The sequence below is a fragment of the Rhipicephalus microplus genome, chromosome X (genome assembly GCF_043290135.1).
Source record: "Rhipicephalus microplus isolate Deutch F79 chromosome X, USDA_Rmic, whole genome shotgun sequence".
NCBI classification, from domain to species: domain Eukaryota; kingdom Metazoa; phylum Arthropoda; class Arachnida; order Ixodida; family Ixodidae; genus Rhipicephalus; species Rhipicephalus microplus.
In genome coordinates, this window is record NC_134710.1 from 131,465,928 (window position 1) to 131,493,127 (window position 27,200).

Here is a 27,200-nt window from a genome sequence, read left to right on the forward strand (position 1 = left end):
TCCATTTTTTTCTCGCAGGTTGTGCAAAGGGTAATCGGCGAAGGGAAACAGATCGAAATGAAGTCAGAATTCACTGATCTAGTTACTCAATATGATCGGCAGGTTGAACAGCTGCTCATTGGGAAACTTCAAGAGCAATATCCAAATCACAAGTAAGAGCCACGTCGTGTTTGAACAAGTCGGTGTGCGTTCATGCTATGTGGGTATGTAGTGTCATGTCAGCGTTATTTTTTGTTTTTTGCGGTTTATCGGGGAAGAATCAGTCGCTGCGGGTATCAAAAGTGAGTTTACTAATGATCCTACTTGGATTATTGACCCCATTGATGGAGACATGAACTTTGTACACGGGTGTCACAAACGAGCGCTCAAAAAAGGGCACGCCGCCGAATTCTGGCGACCAAGCGCCACGGAGAAGCCTCAAAATCAACGATAAAGAAGAAAACAAGCATCCAAAGACTTCCCAGGTGGGCCATCTCTCCCCCCTCGGAAGCGTAGTTTTGCCGACCAATCTCCTCACATCGGCGGCCGAGCAAGCCCTGGAAGGTTCTCGAAGGAAAGGGGCGTGGTGATGCAGAGTTGCGTCACGTGTCGCGGACGGCCCTCGAAACGTCTCGCTCTTTCCCAAGCCTTGGCTGTGCACCGCGCCAAAGAAACGATGAGAATTTTCTTGAGTCTAGCGCGAAAGGTATTTAAGCGAGCCGCGGAGAAGGGAGATCAGGAGAAGAAGGTATGTTGCGCTACTGTGTGCGTAGGGTCTTTCCGCTGTGTGGGCGAAGCCTTTTGTCCTCAGTGACAAAGGAGGTGAAGAAGAGGATTTCCACCTGACGGGTGAAGACTCATGCTACAAGCAGAAGAGTGTGTCTACCGCCCGCGAGTGAAGACGCGTTGCAACAGCTGCGTGTGGGAAGCCGACGTGTTACCGCCGAAAATGTAAACATTGTCGTGATCCCACCGCTGATCACCAGTTGTTGTGATCCCGGGGTGCTGTGGTAGCGTGGTGTAGCTTCGGGTTGAGGAAACGACCGCTTACAAGATGGGGATACGAAAAACAAACAAGGTTTATGGCACTATTTACAAATATTTACAGCATGAGGTTAAGAGTTCACAAACCACGAGCGTGGTGGTTAAACCTTTACTTGGTTCAGAGCCTTCACAAACTACGAACGTGGTGGTTGAACCTTTACTTGGTTCTGAGCGACGTCCTGCACTCTGCGGCGCCGTTATAAGCCCTGTCGGGCTCCTCCTTCTTCAGTGGAACACCAATCACACACACACACAACAGGTGAGGGGTACGAGCATGCGCGGAGCACATGAACATCCAATTTTGAGTCAAGATCACTGCACTGAAAGGTGGCGCCGGAGGGGCTCTTGCTCGTCGTGTGTGTCACTGGTCGAGGGGTCCCCAGCTTCGGACAGCAGACATCAAACGGTCCGCCAATCTGTCTGCTCAATTAGCAGGGCACTTTGTGGCGGCGGTCGCCGTTTCTTCAAAGGAAGACGCTGTCTTTGTTGTCCCCTCTGGAACGGCTTACAGCTTCGTGGCGACACGACGTCTCATCCGCCGGCTAGCCGGGACAATACCTGGCGGGCATAAGCATTCGGCGAGTCGGCTACTTGTTTGAGGGTTAAAAGAGCGCCGCTCCCCCGTCAGATCTCGACGCTGGTTCCAAGAAAACCTGGGTTCCAGGCGTGGGAACGCGGCCCGGCCACGCTTCTCAGCGACAGCATGGCGCCTACTGATGCCGGTCATAACAGCTTCCCCCTCGCCAGATGAGTCACGGAGGGCAGCAGTCAACACTGCTGCTCGCAGGGACGACGAAAAGGTCAGTAGTTGAATGCCAGGAACTGGCCTTCGCTTGTGGCATGGTCCGGGTGATTGCCGAATCTTCGACAGCATCTCTGATACTCGACCACCTGTACAAGCAAGCACTCGGCCCCCTTCGATCAAACCAAGCCAAAAGAGGGATGGAAACCAATTTTCATTTCCTAGCTTTAACAAAAGCTCACACTCAAAACTCTCAGGACTCACTTGAGCTGAAAAACCGGACGTGCTACCTTACAAATTTACATAAGATGCACGAAAAAAACTAAAATATCAATTTTGATACAGAAAGAGCACCCCAGAATGGCGGCTGAGCGTGTCAACGTTTCCATTCAATTTGCCCTTCTTTTACCTAATGCCAAAATTGTATTTTCGAAGAATCAAGCTCTGCCTCACAAGGCGACTGTTCTTTTATGTCACGGTTTGCAGCCAAGTAAGGGGAAAATGGTCTGTCCCTACTTTAAATTTAGCACCTCTGAGATAACCTGCAACTGATGAATGGCCTACACAAGGCAAGCGCATTCATTTCCTGAAGCGCAGTACGTTATCTCACGAGAGCCCAAATTCTGGTGCAAGCAAAGCGCAGCTTTGCTTGATACCATTGTCGTCCTGATATAAAACAGCAGGCTCTTTTTCATCGCTGACTACTTTCATCGGTTCTGTCCCGCTGAGAGCATCAGTCAGGAACTCGGATTCAGTGAGCGCTACTTTTGTCCGAACGTCCGTCTTTGTTTACGGCCGCCCATAATTGTCTTCCACTGAGACATAAAGCTCTCTAGCTTTTCTGAATCTTTGGCCTACACTGTGGCCAAAATACTCTTAGTTTGCTCAGAATTAGAAAAAGCTTACCGTTTCGCTCATATGATCCTTGATCAATTGTCTTCAAAGAAAACCAACAAAACAGAGACAAACACTTCTTTCTAGAAGGTTCGTTTGGTTGAAGCAAATTGCCTTTGCTAATGCCTCTGAGTAAATCTCACTGGGCTCTCCTGAGCGTTCAATTACTCTCATTTCTAAGCATTGCAAAATACACGGCGCTATTAACCAAACGCTTAATCCCTCACACTTTGTCTTTCTTACGTTACATTGTAACACACCGTGTACAACACAAAAATAACCATAGCTAAAAACCCCTGAAAAGCACCTCACAACAATCGCGAAGGTTTTTTTATAAAACCGTGTGCCAATGGCTCTCAAGTCTCATAACGCGCAACGACAACTGCACTGTGTTGCGCCAAACTTAACCATTTTACGAAATCATCTGGTCTATGTTAATATCTTCTTCCTTAAATGCCAATTCACGCCACATCCACATGACAGTAAAGGCATACGATATCAAACTAAACCTTTGAAACACTAAAAAAAACAACAATTTTTCCAGTTTTTACCTTCTCGGTATATTCGTACAAATGATTAATGGACTTCAATTTTCAGCCTTTAGTTCGGCGGTTTTCCCTTTCAAAAATTCACTCCGCATCATGTGACTTACAAACTTAAACAGACCAATATGCATCTCCAATTCAATAATCAGTAGCCATACTTAACACGCACGTGCAACCATTGTTAAAACTGACCGCCCCCTTTTTTCAACTAGATTCCTCTGAATCGCACACGATGGGGTCGTGGTCCCGGCAGTTTTGGAGCACGCCCGAGGCTACAAAATGCTCAAACACTAAGCAGTGCACTTCCGTCACACCTAATTTTACCCTTCGGCCTATTCCCCGTAGGAATTTGAAAGTGACGCCAGTAGCTCGGAGGGAGCCTGTGCCATTTTCTCTTTGTATTCAACCCTGCGCGGTATTTAGCCACTCTGCCCTTTCGACTTTGACCCTTCGGGCAAGGCCGCTTTCTCGAAGTCGTCGAGCGCAACCGCGCTTTTCGTTGGGGTAACGCACCTCGTTTCCCCCCTCTACACCTGGCTTGCTGCCGCTTGTGCCTCTCGGAACGCCACCATGGACGTTTCCTGGAACGGATTAACGGCTTACCCCTACGCCTTTCTCGTGACAAGGTGGGACCTGTCGTAGGCTTACGCAGTGACGAACGCTTCCGCTTCTTTCTTTTTCTGCGATGTTCGCAAATCACCTCGATAATAGGGTTGCACTGCTGAAGCATGGCGTTCTTGCTCTCACCGGCCACTGCGCTATCAATGCCTACATTTGACGATGTCGAACCGTCCTCTTGAGGCATGAAGAAGGTTTCCAGCCTCTTACTGGGCCCATTAGGGCTGCTGGCACCCTCCTCATCCACGCAAGGAGCGTCTTTCGACATCGTCCCCACCTCCAGACCGGCCACGGCCTCGTTCTCCGCATACTCTACCTTGATGAATTCCAGAATACGCGGGCCCTTCTCTGGCGCGATCTCTGTTTCTAGCGCTTCATGACGCGCCTCAACTTCCAGCGCTTTGTGACGCGCCTCGCCCTCAGACTCCGGTGTGAGTTTTTCTTTCTTTTTGCTAACAGAAGTTCCGAATCTTCTGATAAGCTCTGCTTTAACAACTTCGTAGTTGTTCGCGTGCTGCTCACTGAGTCGCGCAACAACATCCGCTGCCTCGCAGGGCAGAACCGTGCGTAGCTTCTGAGACCAGGTGTCTCGCTCACACTTCAGTTGACTACACTTTCGTTCAAAGAGTCTAAGATACAGGCCCATATCCCATGATACCTCATATGGCTGCATGCACCTAGACATATCGAACTCTGCCTCATTTTCGAGAAGTACTCCTCGCTGGGGTCCCAACCTCATACTCAACTCATAGTCTTGTTTGGAAAACTTTCTCTTGAGGCCTTCTCTCTCGTCTCCACTCTTTCCTTCCATCTGAGCTGCTCTTAGTTTTCTTTCGATGATGAGGTCCCATTCTTCACTTAGTTCCTCATCATCAGCCCCCAAATCATTAATCGCTTGAATGATTATGGGTTTTCGTGCCAAACCCTTTGTATCAATCCCCAATTCCTCACACAACAGCAACAAGTCTGACTTCTGCAGCTCCCGTAAGTCCATGATCGTACTGAGTGCTCGCTACTTCCAAAATAACTTTCCGAAACGGCGAAACTGAGTCTTTCGGCAAAGTTAACTACCAGTTCTAAAATTTAATCCTCTTTTAGAACCTGGTTCACTCAAAGGAAAAGCCAAGCACTCACCCATACGTGATCCATGTCTCGAGCCAACTGCTTCTCTTGGGCCGACTGTTGTTGTCACTTGTAGCTTCGAATCCGACCGCTGCCAACCAGTTGTTGCGGCTCGGGGTGCTGAGTCGTATCCCACCGCTGATCACCAGTTGTTGTGATCCCGGGGTGCTGTGGTAGCGTGGTGTAGCTTCGGGTTGAGGAAACGACCGCTTACAAGATGGGGATACGAAAAACAAACAAGGTTTATGGCACTATTTACAAATATTTACAGCATGAGGTTAAGAGTTCACAAACCACGAGCGTGGTGGTTAAACCTTTACTTGGTTCAGAGCCTTCACAAACTACGAACGTGGTGGTTGAACCTTTACTTGGTTCTGAGCGACGTCCTGCACTCTGCGGCGCCGTTATAAGCCCTGTCGGGCTCCTCCTTCTTCAGTGGAACACCAATCACACACACACACAACAGGTGAGGGGTACGAGCATGCACGGAGCACATGAACATCCAATTTTGAGTCAAGATCACTGCACTGAAAGGTGGCGCCGGAGGGGCTCTTGCTCGTCGTGTGTGTCACTGGTCGAGGGGTCCCCAGCTTCGGACAGCAGACATCAAACGGTCCGCCAATCTGTCTGCTCAATTAGCAGGGCACTTTGTGGCGGCGGTCGCCGTTTCTTCAAAGGAAGACGCTGTCTTTGTTGTCCCCTCTGGAACGGCTTACAGCTTCGTGGCGACACGACGTCTCATCCGCCGGCTAGCCGGGACAATACCTGGCGGGCATAAGCATTCGGCGAGTCGGCTACTTGTTTGAGGGTTAAAAGAGCGCCGCTCCCCCGTCAGATCTCGACGCTGGTTCCAAGAAAACCTGGGTTCCAGGCGTGGGAACGCGGCCCGGCCACGCTTCTCAGCGACAGCATGGCGCCTACTGATGCCGGTCATAACAACATGCCCTCTCATACACAGTGTGCTTGTTGTAACAATTAGAGGGAAACATCCTGGGCTGTGTATTTTAAAAGCCACATATTTGAATGATACGATTTAGTAAAATATTGTCTCTTGGAATGCGCCAACTGCACATTCTCTCAACAGCGACAGGCTTTTCTTCGTTATCGCATTGTCTCACCACATCTCGTTCGCCACAGTTTCACTGCTCAACAACTTCAAAGTGAATATGTATTTAGAAATATCCACAAACAATTTATTGAAGTGTTGAAACAAAAATAGCCCACACATTTGAGTTTTTTAAGGGGCTCATAAAACTTAACCTCCGGTGATATGAAAATGAAAATAGAGATTCACAGCCGAGGGGGAAAGGGGGGGGTACACAATTTTTTTGATAAATGCTTGAACCACTCAACAGCCATTCAAAACTGCCTTGTGACAGTGCAGCAACTGCACAGAGTCGATAAAGTTGTGGCGTTTTAATGGCTGTCATTAGAATGGCCTTTCAAAAATCTCTGTGTGACGCTGGCACAGTTGTATACACTACAGAAAATATTATTCCTAACTAATTACAATTAATTCTGTTAGAATGCAATTCATTATTATGGTCAATTACCGCCCCTGAAAAGTAACTGAACAATTACAGAAATATAATAAATTACTTTTATGCAGAGTGGTACATAACATAATACAAATAATCAGTTACTTATAATCAATCACTCATCCAATACTGTAATGGTCTCAGTAATGCGGTTGCATCTTCTTGTACATCTTCTTGCAGTTTGATTACTGGTAAGCAATTTCTTTATTATTGTCATTATTTTTTTTTCAAAATTTGCAACCAGTATTCTGTGGCAGCCCTTATCCCGAAAAATACGCAGCTGCTCTTTAGGGACCCTCATCTGTGTGAGAGGACGGGTGTCGCTGCCATGTCAGGTGGGGCTCCATGCAAAGCCTTTTTCTATTGTTTTTTTTATTTTCCTTGCCCTTACCTGCACCGCCTTACTCGAACACCAGCAACAGTGTAGCGTGATGCTTCGTAGGGGACATGGACACTAGCGTTGAAGCACTGTGCCATTATAAGCTGGTAATACGTACCGCCCTTCTTTTTAGTGCATGCACTGAGGAAGTGTTCATTGTAGAAGCTGGCCTCTTGTCAGAGAAACGTATCAGAATCGGCGACAGCAACTTTGAAGAACGGCTCCTGTTGAAAGTTAACGTGTAACACTATGTCAAATAAGCTACAGAAAGCCTCCCAGCCTTCACGTAAGCTTACAGCCTTCTGTCTACCATGGAAACCTCACTAGTTCATTAAGTTTGAGTAATGTTGTCTTATTCTGCCATGGCAATAAAATTTTGAAGGAAAGTAACACAAAAGTAAATAATTACATTTCTGTAATTGCTCAGTTAGTTTTCTGGTCCACTAATTGACCACTGTAACCAATCACATTTGAAAAAAAGTTATCCTAATTGTAATCAGTTATTTATTTTTTGTAACATGTAGAAGTCTCAATTTGCATTACTTTTTTTTGAAAATTTTATTGCCATAACACAATAATGCTAGTTAACTCAAACTACTGGTTCTCTGAAACTACTGATTCTCAGCCACAAACTCACTGCGGTCGCGGCTGAGAATCAACGATGTAAACAAGAAAATCAGCAACTAAAAAGTGAGTTGAAAGAGGCAAGAAAAGAAATAGTAGACATGAAACAGTACAGTCGAAACATGAACCTGGAAGCCTTTGGTCGCTAATGAATATTTGAAAAAATAAAGTGTGGGACAGATCCCCATGTGTCTCAATACAAGTATAACTGAAAACGACATTGATGTTGTACATTGTGTACCTTCTAAGGATTAGAACAAACCAAATGTCATCATAAAGTTCATGACTCAGTCTACACGAGACAGATTTCTCTCTGCAGCACGACACGTCTCGTTAAAGACTCGCACTTTGGGCTTTCAGACAAACAGTCCTGTTTATGTTAATGAACACCTGTGCGCTGAGAATAAGTGACTGTTGGGCAAAGCTCGGACACTGAGGCGTGAAAAAAATTGGAAGTTTGTTTGGATAGCACTGGGGAAGGTTCTAAGGCGCAAATCCGAGCAATCGCCTGTTCTACATATTGCCTGTGATGCTGACTTGGACAGAGTTACTTAAGTGTCCTGTAGTTTGATTGGATTCACTCTCCTTATGCTTAATGATAAAATAGAGCTTAGGCATACAATATTTTTGTTCTTACTGTTCGTTTGTGTAACGTGCCACTGGATAATTATAGACGGGTTTATTTGACATGCTAATTACATTTGCTGATCCCTTGTTGATTTGAGCTGATATTTCATTCTTGATTTACCCTTACTACACTTTTTCTGACTGAACAAAGCTCGGGTACTATTCATTACGTTAGCCTTTTTCAACAACACCATTTATTTACGCCTTAAAGCTTGTACCGCACCATTCTTAGGTTTATGTATTTATCACTGTGAAAGTGTAGTTATTCTGAGCACCAGTCCTAAAGAGCTCTGCTTTGTAACGTTATCTTCAAGAATGGGTATTGCACTTATGTTATTGACCTTATGTTCCTGCCACTTTCCTTTCAACGTTCGGCATCAAAATGGCTGTGTAGTATACTATAGACTCTGTTAAATAGCTGCAATTATGGTGTATAGGCGTGTATTGACTCTAAGTTTTACTTTTGAATGCTCAGTCAGTTTGTTCTAAAGACTGCAAGTTCTGCAGTTTCATTTATGAAGTTGGGTTCACGTTTTTGGTCATTATGCTAAGTGCAACTTGGCACTCCAATGATGCTAATGTTATGAATATAGATGGGTATAACGTGGTTCACATGAACAGATGAAGACGGGTAAGCAGTGTATGCATATATGTTGAAGCTAGTACCACCTACGAGTATATTGATGATTTGTCTCGAAGGTGCTACTATCTTGAAGTGATGTGCCCAAAATCTCAAAAAAAAAAAACTCTCATTACTGTTGTCTATAGAATCCTCACGGCAGCATCAAAAGTTTTTTCCTATTCCTAGACAAATATTTTAGTTTCGTAAATGAAAACAATAATATTTTTGTACTTGGAGGGGATCTGAATATAACCATGCTTAGAACATCTAACAAAAGAACCGAATTTTCCGACCTGCTGCTTTCATACAGTCTCAAATGTTATAGCTACTCCAACTCGCGTTACAGCCACTACAGCGACTTTAATTTAATTGATTTATTTATAAAAAAAACTGTTGATATATTACATCACGGTACGCTTAGTGTTACGATTAGTGATCATTTGCCAATCTATTTGATTGCTAATGTACAAACTAAAAAAATGCACTCAGAATAAATAGATATTTACTTTCGAGGCATCAATTCGCGGTCTTTTTCTTGCTTTCGTGCAGAAATAAGGTTGTTTTGCTGGAATGACATATTGTCTTCTTCTTCGCCTGAAAAGGCTTATGATCATTTTATTGATACCTTGTGCTGAGTATATCATAAATATTTCTCCTATAAACAAGAGAAAAAACCAAAACAAGCTTGCAAACCATGAATTTCCTGCAAATTGAACAAAGGTTACTGATGTCATCGCCTGAATTCTCGATGCTTGTTCGAACCTTACGGCAACAAAGTCGGGTGTGAACGCGGCCGACGGCCCAACACGTGTTGCCTGGAACATCCAAGACTTGTGCGAGACTGAAGACGGGGCCTGCATCACGAGGGTTTCCGGACCATGGCCGTGAAAAATCACGGTATGAAGAGAACGACCAGTGGGCAGGCGGGGCTCTAGAGACAATCAACTACGGCACCGTCGAACATCACTGGAATGGTGCTAGTGACACGTACGCGCTGCATCACGTCTCGTGCACAAAAAAAAAAAATAGAAGCCGACAAAGCGTGGCCAGCACATCCGCGTGAGCCGGCGTCTCGAGAGCGAACGTCATCTTCGTCTTTCACATCCCTCAGTCGCAACCTGTATGGCGTACCGAAGTTTGAATAAATGTTTATTATATTAGTATTTACAAATTTATTTCCTCCCCTCAATCAATGGATGTTAATTCGTATTGATTTTTCATCTTTTTTTTCAAATAAATATTGTATTCTCCTACGCTCCCCCCAACTAGGAAAAAAACGCAATTTCTCTATAGTTTGGCTCGAGCGCATCATTGTCTCTTCTTTGATCTGACAGGTGACAGTTGGTGACTTTCCCCCATGGCCCAGCCTACCTGCCCTGCGAACATATCTCGTATTTGCGGCCCGTGCGGACATCAACGCTCAATAGTCCAATCACTTCGCTTCATCCCACGTGCCTGTACCAACGAGATACTCTTTTGTCTTCCCCTCACCCTTTATGGTAATCTTCTCTCTTTCTACCTATCAACTTTACTTGCCCCTTCACCAGACTTAAAGGCAATGATCTGTGGCACCATTACGGGAGGCAAATAATAGAGCCCTTTTATATCTTCTACACTCTAAACGGGAGGATGGCGTCCGCGGAAGCTGACTCGTATACACCCATCAAAGCGGACGATTGGGCCAGTTGGTGATACAGGATCTAAGTGTATTACGCGGCAGAAAACACGGACGGAAAAGGACAAGTACGCACGCTGACTATCGACTGAAGGTTTATTTAACCCACACTGCGTTTATATATGACAACCAGAAAAAAAGAAAAAAAAACAGAAAGTTTGCATTTGAACAAGCGACACACTTCATACACCCGAAGCACGAGGCAGAATATCTGATTTATTATACACATGCATCATTTGCCAAATAATGACGCTCTTCACCTAGAAGGGCCATCGATGATTTTCTCACTCAGTTGTCAGGTTCCCGATCCATTCCGTCTGTTTCAATAATCATGCGAGTGTTATCATGTTTGTGCCCATGCAATACAACTGTATTTTCAAACAGCGCAGTAAAACCACACCGGCTGACATGCTGAGCAAAGAAGCCTTCATTGCCGCGGTGACCAAGAAATCTTCATACTCGCGACGACCGCTGTCTGTCCGGCTTCCGGGCATGCTACAGGTTATGCCATTTGCCCACACGCTGAAAGACGGATGAGCCATTTGAGCGCTGGGACGCATATGGCGTCCACACGATTTACAAAACGCGATAATACGAACGTATGGGAAACGGAGGCTGATCAGTCTCGCATTTGCTCTATTTTATGGTAAAAATTTATAAAGAAAACACCAATATATTTTTCCAGTGCCTTTTCACTGTGTCTGTAAAAAAAAAAGACATATATAGACCGCCGAAGGCCTCAAGCTTTGTCTGAACACAATTTGGAATTTGCGAAATGCCCTTGAATTTTGTAATATTAGCACTTACTCTAATTATTTATAATAGTTTAGTAATTCTATTTTAATTATTATATGTTTTCCTCTTCCACAAGAATTTTTTTTAGATCTCCAAATGATATTTTGTTTCTCCCCACCCCCTCCCTCTGCCCTTCCTTACTATAGGCCCGAGAAAGTGTAGCCTCGGTCGTGTGGCGCTTGTTGTGGTTTGAAGAATATATAGGCAACTAAGGCACGGGCGACGGCAGGAGGGTGGAAAAGTGGATGCGCGGTCACGCTTGTTTTACAGACAACAGAAGACGACAGGGAATGTAAGCGAGACGCGAAGTAGAGTAATAGCCATGGTGGCCAGCCTGCCTAAATCCCTTGACGTTCTAACCACGCCATGAGCCACGAGCCACCGGCGCACGTCGTTTTTTTTTTCTGAGGCCGGCTGGTGGCGATTGATTCGGCGCTAGGTGGAAACTCGCCCCTTTGCTACACCAGCGTTTTGTATTGTGTGACACCAGGTTGTAACTGTACTGTTCCTAAACACTTGTTTACAAATCCTAACTTGATTCCTTAACCGACATCAAGCCTCCGCAGAAACAGTGTGCTCCAGAGTTTCAAGCACAGGGATGACTCTGTGGTAGTATAAACTGGGCTGCGATGCAAATGATCTGAAGCATTTCTTTGCGTGTCACAGGTGCTTTTCGTCTATCTATCTATCTATCTATCTATCTATCTATCTATCTATCTATCTATCTATCTATCTATCTATCTATCTATCTATCTGTCTGTCTGTCTGTCTGTCTGTCTGTCTGTCTGTCTGTCTGTCTGTCTGTCTGTCTGTCTGTCTGTCTGTCTGGCTGCTCTCATTATTACCCCCTTAACTTGTCATAATACGATTTTCGAAGGAAGATATCACATGAAACAAATTCAACTACGCAAAAAAATTGTCAAATCCTATCACAAACAACCTACGGCTTACAAAAAATGCCAGCATTAGCACCTGACAATTTAAACGAATACCCACGTACAATAAAGCTACTGCAAAAGCGAATCATCCCAACTCAATTAAAAAAACCAAGTACAATAATTATTGTTTTGAGAGCTTTAAGGCGCACAGCGCTCCGTTATGTACTGAACGGTTGTTAAATACTGTTCCATATCCCTTAGTTACAAGCCCCACCACGGTGGTCTAGTGGCTAAGGTACTCAACTTCGCACCCGCAAGTCGCTGGGTAATCCCGGCTGCAGCGGCTGTATTTTCTATGGAGGCGAAATTACTCTAGGCCCGTGTGGTCAGATTCGGGCACACGTTTAAGAACCCCATGTTGTCAAAATTTTGGTAGCCCTCCACTACGGCATCTGTCCCAACCATATGATGTTTATTGTAGGTACGTAAAATGCCACATATGAATGAATCATTTTACTGCATTACTTTACTAATAACGCCAACATCATTATTATCCATAAGAAATGACCCACCGATCAGTTTACGGACCGTTCTCTACAGATTACTTAAAAAATAGCTAATATAGTTAGGGTGACATTAGATCTCCATCAACCAAAAGACCAAGAAGGACTTCTAACAGGCAACTGCACAATACACCATATTCACACTATCAATCAGGTAATAGAGAAATGCGCGAAATACAACCAAACCAAATACATAGCTTTCATAGACTGGGACAAGGCGTCTGACTCAGACGAGACATGACCAGCGAGGCAGGCACTACAGAATCAGGTCATCGACGAACTCTGGATAAACATACTGGAAAAACAATCTTTAGCGTATCCACAGCCACCTTAGTTCTTCATAAACATAGCCGCAGAATCCAAATAAAGAAATGTGTAAGGCACTAGACACGATCTCTCCAATTGTATTCACGGCGTGCAGGGCCCTATAGATTGGGAAGACCTAGGAATAAGATTTAATGGAGAGCATTTTAATACACTCTCAGTCAGGTGCCGGATAATGAACGGCATATAGGCGGCGCGCTCCTGAGTACTGACTAATATTCTGTCTATAGGGAACCCAGCAATAAACAAAAACCGTGAAAGCCGCGCGGTGCGGAATTGACGCATACAGCTGGTAAGAGCAGGCGCAAGAACAAAAAAAAAATTCCCAAGCATTTCCCCAGGGGTGAACATGGTTAAGTGCGAATGCACGGGGTAATGCTATGAGGGGTATTTATTATTTCGCACTATTATATTTATTGATCACACTATGGTGCCTTTATGGTGTAGTGGTTCCTGGGAATCGGAATTCGATCACACGGGGGAGTTTACGTTAACTCACTGGCGAATGCCAACAGATTTTAACTTTACTACCCCTCATAGCATCACTCCGTGCATTCGCACTTAACCATGTTCACCCTCGGGGAAATGCTTGAGAGTTTTATTACTGATGATGAAGATTAAAGTGTAATTATTGAATGTTGTTTGTCATGAAGGGTTTGTACACAGATACACTATATACGAAGTATTATTTATTTACACTTCACGACGCGTCTGGACGAGCAAAGTCCAGGGCTCGCACCCTCTCCCGCGCGGCACGTTCACTGGCTCGAACGGCTTCGGGAACGTCCACTCGCCGTTGACGATTGCGAGCGGCGTCTTGACGCCGGCCTTCATCGCCCTTCTCCGCCTGACGCCTGCGTTGTCGTTCCGCTTCTTGGGCCGCGTTCGTGGCTCGATGCTGACGCCTCATCTCGGCCTCGCGAGCGCGCAGTTCGGCATCCGCTGCACGCTTCGCCCGCTTGCACTCGGCCTCGCGAGCACGCAGTTCGGCATCCGCTGCACGCTTCGCCCGCTTATGTTCGGTCTCACGAGCCCTTCGCAGCGCCGCCTTGTCTTCCAACGTCGGCGACACCACCGTGGTACCGTCACCTCCAACGACGGGTGCAGTGCTTGCATTCGGTTGTACTGCATTCGTTGTTGATGGTAGCTTTGCCTCCGGGACATCCATCGCAAGACCCGCTCTCGACGGGAGACTGAGAGAGAAGGCGGGCGCGCGAGAGAGAGGGGTGCGCGCGCAGCTGCAGCGAGCGAGGAGAGCGAGGAGCGAGCGAAGGGGGAGGGGGTATAAGGCGCGTTACTGACACCGATATCAGCGTCGCGTCCGTGGCTTATTCGGTAGAGTGTCGCGCTGCGGCCCGCCAAGTCCTCTTTCTTTTAAAGATAGAGAGAAGACTGCGGACGCCGCCGACGGCAGTGGATGGTTTGGGATCGCTTATAAAGTGTATTCACACTTAAAAAAAACAAAAAAAAAACAAAGGGAGAGCCACCCTCTCTGTCGCGCCAGCTTGGCTCCAGGAGCCGGCATCTACATATGCAGAACCGTTCAGCCAGCGCGAGCACGAAAAAAAAAAAAAGACCCCCCCCCCCCCCCTTTGCCGCCGCCGCGCCGGCATCGCGTTCACCATCGCCTGCATGCCGTGCCATTTGTGCATCGCCGTTTCGTCCCGCTGTCTTGCGATTGTCGTTTTCCTGCAAGATGGTCTGGGACGGAAACATTTTCCAGTGCCATACAGCACACTTTATTCAAAATATCATACATCTCTCTGCATTTGGGCAAACAGTGGGATGTGCAGTCCCATTATTACTCTTTTGATTTCAATAAAAGAGTACAAACAACTTTCCGCTTATTAGTCGTTGAGGTATGACATTGTGTCATGCATTAAATGAAAGAATACTAGTGCATGCGCCACGGCTTACTGAAACACTGGCATGTTTATGTTGATTATCATGTTCTAGGAAACAAGATGAACTGATTATTTTAGAAGCATGGCAAAAAAGGAACAAATCGAAGCGGCAGTGAGACAGAGAAAGGACAAAATTGAAGATTGATTGGTCGATGTTTGATTAGTGGTTGCGTAACTTGATGATAAACATCAAGTACAGAAGTCAGGTGCAGAAAACAGCCGGAGAGCAGCTATTACAAATCAATGCTTGAATATGAGAACTGTACTTAATATTCAAAACAGTGAGCAAATGTCGGTGACATGCGCTCTCCTGCTGACTTCTGCTGACAAGAGAGTATCTCGTTGGTACAGGCAGGTGGGATGAAGCGAAGCCATTGGACTATTGAGCGTTGATGACCGCACGGGCCGCAAATACGAGAAATGTCCGCAGGTCTGGTAGGCTGGGCCCTCCGTGAATAGGGAAATCCACCACAGTTGTCGCAGGGAGACGCAATAGGCGGTAGCGGCGCACCATCTCGCGTTGTTCCCCTGTTAGATCAGGGAAGGAGACAATGATGCGCTCGAGAAAAACGATAGAGCTATTGCGTTTTTTTTTTACTACTTGGGGTAGGGTTGGGGGACAGAATGATATTTATTATAAAAAAGATTAAAAATCAATACGAATTAACATCCAATGATTGAGGGGAGGATATAAATTTGTAAATACTAATATAATAAACATTTATTCAAACTTCAGTACGCCATACAGGTTGGGACTGAGGGATGTGAGAGACAAAGATGACGTTCGCTCTCGAGACGCCGGCTGACGCGGATGTGCTGGCCACGCTTTGTCGGCTTCCATTCTTTTGTGCACGAGACGTGATGCAGCGCGTACGTGTCACTAGCACCATTCCAGTGATGTTCGACGGCGCCGTAGTTGATTGTGTCCTTGGAGGTCCGCCTGCCCAGTGGTCATTCTGTTTCTACCGGACTTTTTCGCTGCCATGGTCCGGACACCCCGGTGATGCAGGCCCCGTCTTCAGTCTCGCACAAGCCTTGGATGTTCCAGGCAACACGTTTTGGGCCGTCGGCCGCGTTCACACCCGACTTTGTTGCCGCAAGGTTCGAACAAGCATCAGGAATTCAGGCGATGACATCAGTAACCTTTGTTGCAAGTTTTCCGCTCCGTCTTCGAGGGCTGCACTCAGGGCAGCCTTGTGATTCGTGCATTTAAATGTCGTCAACGGTTGACACGATCCAGCGTGCCTGCACCAAATCCCATAGGATCAACGACCCTCAAGTCTACGGAAAATTACGGCGCTAACACCACCCGGTTTGCGCCGTATCGAGCTTCGCCAGGAGTGGCGCTTTTAAGAGATGGGGCTCTAAGCTGCTTCTTGATGGGAAAGTGGCGCCTGTCACCGTGTGTTCATCGGTTTGTGCCATGCTTCGGATCCAAGACTGCGAAATGGTCCTTTGGTTTTATCCTCAACCAGCAACCAAGACAGCTTAAGTAACCATTTTATTTTATGTTTGCGTTTAACTATTGGATTCAAATTGCTCTTTATCATTGATACGATGACTGGGTTTAATAAATACCTGTGACGAATTTGTGTTCGTATTGTATTTGTGAAGACAGTGTCAGAAGCTGTCCGCTTTTTTTGGTGGTATATTCACATGGGTATCGCTGGCGTACCGAGTTGGAGAAGGGGAACGGGGTTAGGGGGTGTGTGGTTGATTAGACACCCAACCCGCGAAAATTTTCATTCTTGCATAAGTACGCGTAGGCTTACTCTGCTTCCCTCCGCTGCTATCATCTCCCACGCCGCCCTGCCCTCTCGCTGAGCGCCCCTGCCATGTACCTCAATATCTAGTTTGGCATACGTCATCGCTGGCGCCCTGCTTGAAACACCGCTTACATCCGGTTGCCGTGACTCCGGCCGTCGACAATGTCAGTTGCGTTGTCGCTGCGTGCTTGTTGGCGAACCGTGGCTCCCGTAATCGTGCCGGTATGGACACTGCGTTGCGCGCAAGCATGGGGAAGGAAAAAGATATAGGAGAGAAAGCTACGTCACATTTCTTGAAGCCGGAAGTAGGGAAGGGTAGAGAAGGCTCCTCCTCTCAAGGTCGGGCACGCTGACTCGCTATCTCGCGTCGTTATCGGCTAGCCGACTCTCGCGTCGCACCTGCATAGCGTCGGGGCGCCGTCAGCTGACAGACAAGCCGAAGAACGAAGCATGTGATTTTATCGAAGGAAGAGCAAAGGAGCTCGGCAATGCCTTCTTCAGGGTGCCCGGGGGCCGCTCGCGCGCGATTTGAAAGGAACCGGGCGTCACCTTCCACGTGTAAGCGTATTGCATTTGCTTTCTATATTTGACGCATGATCGAAAGTAAACGCATGTGCTAGCTCTCAGAACATAATGCACGATACTGCATGCGTGAGCATAGTGTTCCTCTGCTTTATTCAAGGCTGTAGAACATGCTCTAAAGAAATGGAAAGTTGGGCCGGTTGGTGACTCTCCTTGACTTTTAAAACACAGTGCAATTACGATGCCGACGACACGGCCATTGCGCTGGTGTTTGTGTTTTCGTCTTTTTTGTCCACGTCGCGGTTGCGCGGTGTTTCAGTTTAATCGTGGCTGTTTGTCCATTTGTTATAATATATGCGAATGCGCGTATGTAATGTTGCATGCTTTCAAACAGCTTTCCCAAAGATCCCCGTCGTCGGAGGCTATGGATCGAAGCCTTATGGCCCGGTCAACGCGACTAGGAACCGGCGAAGTCGGCTCGTGTGTGATCAAAACACTTTGCACTTGAACACTTCAATCGGGCGTTGCCGCTGGTTGCTCGCTTCCACGAGGATGCCGTCCCTGCCCCAGTGAGAGACCACAATAGCTGTGCCCTGGTGATTTAAATGCTCAACTTTTATTAGGGCGACGCGTAAATTGAAAGCGTGCTCGTACTTCGGCATATTTATTCGGTGGATAGTAAGGGAAATGGGAAAAAAAATGAATATATTGCTTTAAGCATTATGCTGGCGAAGCTACAGTACTGTCTTGTCGTGCAGATCATTAATTACATGACTGCATGCAATTTATGAGCAAATTTCTGATGATGTTCCACTAGCTGACAAAGGTTTCTCTGTTACATAATACGCCCCTTTAATTTTAAACCAGAAAGAAGCTCTTAAGCATTGATGAAAAATAAGCTATACTTGTCGAAATTTCATTTCATTAGTCCTTCTCAAATTTTGGCAATTACAGTGCATTCAAGTTTTAGCAGTGTATTGTGCTCTGTTGCAGCATTGCCATCCCTGAGGGTAATTAGAGTGTCTAGCTGCTGTTTCTTGCATGCAAATGTGTTAATTGAGACGCATAGGTGTGTTAATTTGGTTCAGAATTTTTGTTGTCACATGCATTCAAAGGCCTTAGAACCAGGAATGTGGGAGTCAGAGATACTTTGCCTCCAGAGCACTGTGATTTATTTGACGGATTAGTTAGAAAAATGAAGCACAGAGTAAATGTTGCACGCTATGAAACTAAAACAGCATAAAGGGAAAAATGACGGCATAAAGCACTGTGTGACTGACAGCTTTGATTGCAGTTCTTCATTTTTTGTTCTTCGTCCACATTCTACGTTAAGTTTTAATGGAGAGCTCCATGTTACAGCTTGGCAAGCCTGAGAAAAGTGAACCCTTCTACTCTCCTTTACAATATTGTAGAACTGATATACTGTGAATTCCTGTTTATTAAATTACTTGCATTTTGTTAACTACGACAGGGGCTTGTGTGCCACTTTAAATCTGTCATGCACCTCATTATTGATTTGCAACAGACACCCCTTCCACAGCAGCGAGGAGGTGGTGCAGGTACTGTTGCGACTGCTCAGCAGGATACTCAGCCAGAAATGACAGCCCTGAGAAGCCCTTCTGAAGCCTCTCTGCAGCAACAGGTATCACATGACAGTGCAGTTTCGTGATTACTCACAGCTATCCGAACAACTCTCCTTTATAATATTGTAGAACTGCTCTACTGTAAATTCTTGTTTATTGAATTACTTGCATTTTGTTAACTACAACAGAGGCTTGTGTGCCTTTTTAAATCTGTCATGCACCTCATTCTTTATTTACAGCAGACACCCTTTCTACAGCAGCTAGGATGTGGTGCAGGTACTGTTGCGACTGCTCAGCAGAATACCCAGCCAGAAATGACAGCTCCTGAAGCCTCTCTGCAGTAACAGGTATCACATGACAGTGCCGTTTCGTGATTACTCGCAGCTATCTCAACAACTCTCATTTATAATATTGTAGAACTGCTATACTGTGGATTCCGGTTTATTGAATTATTTGCATTTTGTTAACTACAACAGAGGCTTGTGTGCCACAATCTGCAATGCACTTCGTTAGCAAATATATGTAAAGTTGTTTATGAAAGTCCGCAAACTTTTTTTTTTAAGTTCGAATATTTTCTTATTTTCTGCCTGCAGTAACTTTTCCTGAACGACATGCAGGTGAAGACCTCCGTTTACACTACTCACCATCACAAGCCTGGGGCCCACAAACAAGACAGATCGCAGCTATGATAACTGCAAAATTATCTTCCTTCGACGTGCTCTTATATATAAAAATGGTGAACCGCAATTTGCTGAATTTCACTGAAAACAGATGCGACGTGCATGGACCTTATGTAAAACAACGAAAAATGACCAGAACTTGTGCTCAGAATCATTGTGGGATGATGTTAATGCATCTGACTCCTCTGATGGGAGTGATAGTGCCACATACTATGTGGTTTCCATTTCATGTGTTTATAATGTACAGATAATCTTCGTTCTCGTTTTCACTTTCATTTGGCTCTTTTCCCCCCCTTTCCCTTGCATTTTCCCCTCTAGCCAAGCTCTTGTGTTGTTCTGTTCTGCACTCTACTCCTGTTCGGGAACTAAAGAATGCGAAAGTAATACGAAAAGACGAATGCTTTTTGTTGCTTTCTTCGCTGATAAAGCCGGCCCTTTCTCCACCAACATGCTAGGGGTGAGGAAGATATCAGCTTCATGTGCTGAGCTTTCTTTTCCACTTATCTTGCTTTCTCAGTCCACATCGCAGTTACATTTCGATATGCTTTAAGGCTTTCTATCAAGAAGTTCTCCCGTTTTTTTCCCCATTTTGCTTTGTCTTGTTCACCTGAACGCTCCCATCAAGGTTATAATGTTCGCTACGCAGAATTCCCATCGTTGCAAGTGTTCGTCTTAACAGAAAAGAAAGGCCTATCACGCGATTCGTCTTAATAAGCAGATTTATTTTGCATTGAGTCTATGGGATACCAAAGAAACACTCCCATTTTGTTCTTCATAAGCAATAATTCGTCTTAACAGAGTTCCTCTTAAAGGGAGTTCCCTGTAGTTTGTTTTCATAGCTGCTTCGGGCACAGACACGTCCGTATGGATTTTATTGTGCATTGCTACTATCCACATGTGGTTGTGTATCTTACATTTCTTAACCCTTCAGCCACCTTGCCAGAATCTACAGAATTCATATCCAATTTTCCTTAAAACCCCAGGCAGTACTCAAAACACTGCAGTCATGTGATGCTCGTTCTTCAATTTTAATAGCTGCTTGAAATAAATATCAGTGATGTTCTTGTACAAGCATGTTTTTGCAAAATAAATTTTTATTTCCAGGAACCTATGGATATAAGTGAAATTCCAGAGACCCTGCCAGGCCTACCAAAACAGGAATATTGCAATATGCCATTTTGTGACTACATCTACATGAGGCATTATAGTGGCTGTACTTAGGTTACTTAAGGAGTCGCTAACAGATAAATTTTTCTGTAAGACATTGCGTTGCTACAAGCTTACAGTAATATTAGTCAGAATCGTCTTGGTGCACTGGAAATTTGCTCTAAAACTTCAGGTAGATATCTATAAACCCTAGTTGTGTTATGCTCCTCTGTCATTTTTAATAGCTGCATGAAATAAATATTTTGTTGTGTTTGGCTACCAGCATGTTTCTACTGTTTATAACCTTTTTCCCAGGATCCTGTGGATGTCGCTGACCACCTGGAGTCTCCCCCAAGTCCATCACGACAGGTACTTTACAATATGTGATTTTGTTACTACCTGTTTCTAACAGATAAGGTTTATGTAGAACATTGCTAGTGGCACCAGCTCGCAGGAATATAAGTTCAAATGGTCTCGGTGCTCTAGCAATTTGCCTTAAACCTTCAGGTAGCATTCTACGCACTCTAGTAGTGTTATGTTTCTCGGTCATTTTTCATAGCTGCTTGAAACACATAACCAGTTGTGTTTGGGTACAAGCATGTTTCTACATTTAAAGATTTTTTCACAGGAACCTGTGGATGTTGCTGACCGCGAGGAGTCTCTGCCAAACCTATCCCAACAGGTACGTCACAACATGTGATTTCGGAACTACGAATAGCCAACAGATAAATTTTATGTAGAGCATTGCTTCTGGCGCCAGCTCACAAAAAGGTTATTCTGAATATTTTTGGCGGTCTAGCAATTTGCCCTAAAGGACCCCTGACGGCAAGTTTGCAAACTCGAAATGGTTGTGTTGTTTCATAATCCTGGATGCATAGGGACTTCCGACCAATTATGAGTCATGAACAATGCCCTCGGGATATTTTAATATGGCTTTAATGTAAGCGTCAGTGCTCATCTAAGTTTTCAGTACCTCGCAAGGTCACCACTAGTATGTCGGAAACAGAGGCCCCATGTGATGTTATATGGAGTAAAGAGAGTATTGTCTAAACCGGAGAGTACTTGCAGGGCACACACAATACCCCGACTGGCATCTAGCAAAGACTATTGTTTGTCACCTATCATGCTGTCTCGTAGTAGTGCTAGGTTCTGGCTGCTTCAGCCAGGAATGCTTTTCTTTCTTTGTTTTCTGGGGGGGGGGGGGGGGGAGAGAACAGTATTGAAGCAAGTCGTTGCATTCTTTGTTATGCATGGGGCACCGATTTGACTATTGAGCTTTCAACGACAGTGAAGCTTGAGGGCACATGTCCTTAAGTGCTCCCTGACTGTGGGCCACTAGTCTATTACGGTATTTAGGCGGGTGTTTCAAACTGATGCAAATTTGCTGTCAGTTAACAATGCAAGCAATAATTATACAATGTCTTAGAGCATTTACCATTCAATTTCTAGATTACCAAAGCTTCATTACAAAATTACAAATTATGGTTAAAAAGCCAAAAGAAAAACTTTTGTTGAGATTGATTGATTTGTGGGGTTTAACGTCCCAAAACCACCATATGATTATGAGAGACGCCGTAGTGTAGGGCTCCGGAAATTTCGACCACCTGGGGTTCTTTAACGTGCACCCAAATCTGAGCACAACTTTTGTTGTCAGGAGACCGTTAAACATTCATGCAGCACTCAAAGCACTCTAATAATGTAATGCTTCTTCATTTTTTATTAGCTGCTTGAAATAAAATAGCAGTCAGGCTTTGGTATACAAGCACGTTTTTACAATATAAAATTGTTTTCAGGAGCTTATGGATGTTGCTGACAGCCAGGAGACCCTGCCAGACCCATCACAACAGGTACTTTACAATGTGTGATTTAGTGGCTACAAGTCATCAACACTTAAATTTTTTGTAGGCATTGAAACAGTTTCAGTGACAGCATTTCAAGAGATATCAGGTGCTAATTGCGAGGATGCTATATTCAAAAATCATATTGCCATCTGTATTTTTTTTCATTTATTTTTATTAACAGTTAGTGATGTTTTTTTTTGTGGCTGTATGCCAAAGTCTCAAAAATATGTAAGAGTGGGTACTTATGAATGGCAACAAACTACCCAAAATTCATGCAGTTATTTCAAAGGTTTCTGAATCTGCCTTTTTCACGTTAGCCTGGCACACGCGTCCTCCCCTAGCAAAAAGTCCGCGGAACATTAATCTCGGAGGCTTTGCTTTTGGCAATACCAGCCGGCCCCTAACAAAATCCTACTAAAACGGCAGAGGGCATCATAGGAAAATGAAAGAGGTGGATTCATGCTGCCACACTGTTGTGCCCCTCGCTTTTGTTGGTGCAATGCTTCAAGATTATGAAAATTAGCACATTACTTAATTAAATATGTAAACATTTAATTTTGCCTTAAGATGCTGGCAATTGTGAGAGATTGTAACAATAAGTAAACTTTGCTTTCTTTTCCAATGATGTCACAAGGTATTGGTATCTCATGAACACAAGCTGCCTCTGTGGTCTAACTGAGGGCATGTCAAGCAGTCATGCGATTAGGCTCCTGTTCTGCTTTATTTCTAATTATTTCATGATGTAAGGCATGAAAAGAAGGGAAGATGAATGGGGCCACGGGCATTTTTAAGAGGGCCGTGTCGGCAAACTGCTTATACTGTGCGGGAACTTCCGACTTTGCCATCCACCTCTGCCTCTGTTAAGACACCAAGAAGCAGACGACCAATGGTAACTTGCTCTGTCAATTAACCGTGCCTATTTTGCAAGCACAATCTAGCACCATGAATGTCATAGCCCTGTGCATATGCTCATGTACTATCCTCGTCAAATGAAACCCGAACAGCGGCAAGCCTTCACAATGGTATAGTGCGCGCCGTCCAGTCATCACCATTCACATGCGTGCGCATCCGTTTTGGCAGCACTGGGCATTTGCGCACCTGTCTATAGTGATAACTGGATGGCGCGCACTATACCATTGCGAAGGCTTGCCAGTGCTCAGGTTTCATTTGACGAGGATAGTACATATGCATATATATATAATAGTGTGAATGACCCATCCACGGCATGCACTACAGTAAAAGCTTGTTAATTCGTTTATACGAACTAGCAGTTGATTTCAACTGACGTCCTTGTTCCAACACAGCCTTGTGTATTTCTATAGGAAAAACTTCTGACAAATCAAACACATCAGTATCCACGATGGTTAATTCGAGCTAGGAGCTCCTAGTTTTTATTGCTCCTCATAGTAGTCTGCCCCAAGTGATCACAACATGGTGTAAAACCAGAACAAATTTATTGGTGATGCACAACAATGAAACGCCATCATTTCTCAGAAGTTGAGAATTCGGATACTGTGCTGGAGCTCTTGGGCAAGCTGCCAACGATGGTCATAGAGTTGTGACAAATAAGCATGAGCAAATGTAAATCACTTATTAATTTCATATATGATTGTGCTAACTCTGCCATGTAAATAAATTTGTTTGAAAGCATAAAGAGCATCTTATATTGGGCACTAAGGCTCACTGATCACATGAATGCATGTCGGGGCTTGTTTCTGGCATATCATTGACTGATAATTTAATCGCTGTTAGAGCTCCATCAACCTAATCTGCAAAATCATCTGCCGCAAAAGCGTGATAGCAGCTTATTCGCAGTAGCGAGTACGATGGTGGCTTGATTGAATTCTGCCCGCGTAGTGTGGCGCTATATTTGTTCATTCTAGCGCCTGTGCACAAATTTGTACTCCGCTTAATTCAAACAAATTTTTAATCTCCTACGATTTCAAAAAATGAGCTTTTACTGTATTAGATTACCATTTAATAAAGCATGTGCAGGCACACACACTGAGTGAGTGGACTTAGTTTTATTCTGCAAAAACGATTTCAACTAATATCCACTAATTAGCATTGTGCCCTGTATGCAAATGAATCGATAAAACAAATGAATTCTTAAGTCTTTGAGTGGCCTGCGCATCAAGGTGAGAAGCCTGTTATGAAATCTCCTGCTTGGATGCCTTTGCAGCTACAAAAGGAGGATCGGTGAGTCAATTTTATTGCCTTGTTATACAAATGCTTTAACCTTAATACCCAGGTCTTCACAAATGTACAAAAGACCATCTTTTAGCAGTGTCCTCACCTCCATAATTGCCGTTGTACTTTGGTCCTGCATTTCACACATAGTTAGGTGATCCCTACAACTCATAACTCACAAAAGGTGATCTCCCTAATTCACACACAATCCAGCTTCTAATAAACTCGCACAATTGAAGCCTGGAAAGTCAAAGCAAAGACCAAGCACTTACCACAGCACAGCACCATGTCGTGAAGTTCACCTCACCGCTGCGAACCAGATGTTACGGGTCGGAAAGGGGAATTATGCTGATGGCATCCCACCGCTGCCACCAGTTGTAAGGGTCAGAAGGAAGTTTGCTGGAGGATACGAGAAACAAACAAGGTTTATGGCACTATTTAATCATATTTACAGCAAAGAAAGCTTAAGGGTTTCCCAAACCGCGAGCGTGGTGGTTGAACGTTACATAGTTCAGAGCGACATCCAGCACTCTGCGGCGTAGTTTTAAGCCCTGTCGGGCTTCTCCTTTCCAAGTGGAACACCAATTACACACACAACAGGTGAGGGGGACGAGCATGCAAAGTCCACGTGAACGTCCAATATTGAGTCGTGAACACTGCACTGCAAGGTGGCGCCAGCAGGGCTCTTCCTCGTCGTGTATGTGGTGCTAGTCGAGAGTTCCCACGATCCTGACAGCGTACATCAAAGGGTCTGCCGCACAGCTCACCTAATTGGCGGGGTGATTTGCGGTGGCCGCCGCGGTTTCTTCCAGGAAGATGCTGTCTTTGTTGGCCTCTCTCAGATGGTTAACGGCGTCTTGGCGACACGACGTCTCATCCTCAGGCTAGTATGGACAATGCCTGACGAGCATAGGCAGCCGGCCGGTCGTCTACTTGATTGGGAATTAAAAGGAACGCCGCTCTCCTGTCAGCTCTGGCGCCGGTCACAACAGCTTCCACGTCGCCCGATGAGTCGCCGAGGGCACCAGTCACCGCTTCTGCTCGAAGAGACGACAAAAGGGTCCGCATTTGAAAGACGGGAACTCGCCTTTGCTTGCCGAATGGTCTGGATAATTGCTCAAATCTTCGACAGCGTCTGTCAGACTGGGTGCCGAAGGAATTGAGAGCATTCTCAGTGGACCGGCTTACGCAAAATGGCGTCTGCCGAGACGAATTTCCAGGCCAAACTTAACAAGGTGCATTGCAGATTTAAAGTGGCACACAAGCCTTTGTTGTAGTTAACAAAATAGAAGTCATTCAATAAACAGGAATTCACAGTATAGCAGTTCTACAATATTATAAATGAGAGTTGTTCAGATAGCTGTGACTAATCCCAAAACTGCACTGTCATGTGATACCTGTTGCTGCAGAGGCTTCAGAAGGGCTTCTCAGGGCTGTCATTTCTGGCTGGGTATCCTGCTGAGCAGTCGCAACAGTACCTGCACCACCTCCTCGCTGCTGTGGAAGGGGTGTCTGTTGAAAATGAATAATGAGGTGCATGACAGATTTAAAGTGGCACACAAGCTTCTGTTGTAGTTAACAAAATGCAAGTAATCCAATAAACAGGAATTCACAGTGTAGCAGTTCTACAATATTGTAAACGAGAGTAGAGGGGTTCACTTTGCTCAGGCTTGCCAAGCTGTAACATGGAGCTCTCCATTAAAACTTAACGTAGAATGTGTGCGAAGAACAAAAAATGAAGAATCCAATCAAAGCTTTCTATCACGCAGTGCTTTATGCCGTTATTTTTCCTTTTATGCTGTTTTAGTTTCATAGCGTGCAACATTTACTCTGTGCTTCATTTTTCTAACTAATCCGTCGAATAAATCACAGTGCTCTGGAGGCAAAGTATCTCTGACTCCCACTTTCTTGGTTCTGTGGCCTTAAAATGCATGTGACAACAAAAATGCTGAACAAAATTAACACACCTATGCGTCTCAATTAACACATTTGCATGCAAGAAACAGCAGCTAGACACTCTAATTACCCTCGGGGATGGCAATGCTGCAACAGAGCACAATACACTGCTAAAACTTGAATGCACTGTAATTGCCAAAATTTGAGAAGGACTAATGAAATGAAATTTTGACAAGTATAGCTTATTTTTCATCAATGCTTAAGAGCTTCTTTCTGGTTTAAAATTAAAGGGGCGTATTATGTAACAGAGAAACCTTTGTCAGCTAGTGGAACATCATCAGAAATTTGCTCATAAATTGCATGCAGTCATGTAATTAATGATCTGCACGACAAGACAGTACTGTAGCTTCGCCAGCATAATGCTTAAAGCAATATATTCATTTTTTTTCCCATTTCCCTTACTATCCACCGAATAAATATGCCGAAGTACGAGCACGCATTCAATTTACGCGTCGCCCTAATAAAAGTTGAGCATTTAAATCTCCAGGGCGCAGTTATTGTGGTCTCTCACAGGGGCAGGGACGGCATCCTCGTGGAGGCGAACTGCCAGCGGCAACGCCCGATTTAAGTGTTCAAGTGCAAAGTGTATTGAGCACACACAAGCCGACTTTGCCGGTTCCCAGTCACGTTGACCGGGTCCTAT

At 44.9% G+C, this 27,200-nt stretch overlaps 1 protein-coding gene across 3 annotated transcripts in view; it reads left to right on the top strand.

Annotated features, from left to right (window-relative positions):
- The window catches only part of LOC142775757 (uncharacterized), a 53,243-nt gene extending 26,752 nt beyond the window's left edge, over positions 1-26,491 (top strand). Inside the window, exons 2-6 of one of the 3 annotated variants that reach the window (XR_012886981.1) lie at positions 18,687-18,803; positions 18,984-19,091; positions 20,886-20,939; positions 21,199-21,252; positions 22,364-26,491. Coding sequence is in view for 2 of the 3 variants with exons in the window: in XM_075877722.1 (XP_075733837.1) it covers positions 20,896-20,939; positions 21,199-21,252; positions 22,364-22,417; positions 24,594-24,759 (318 nt within the window). In the remaining variant the exon portion in view is untranslated. Of the gene's footprint in view, positions 1-18,686; positions 18,804-18,983; positions 19,092-19,361; positions 20,629-20,672; positions 20,940-21,198; positions 21,253-22,363 lie in introns of those variants that run through there. The other 2 variants (XM_075877722.1, XM_075877723.1) reach the window with 2 other exon arrangements.
- The last annotated feature ends 709 nt before the right edge of the window (positions 26,492-27,200 follow it).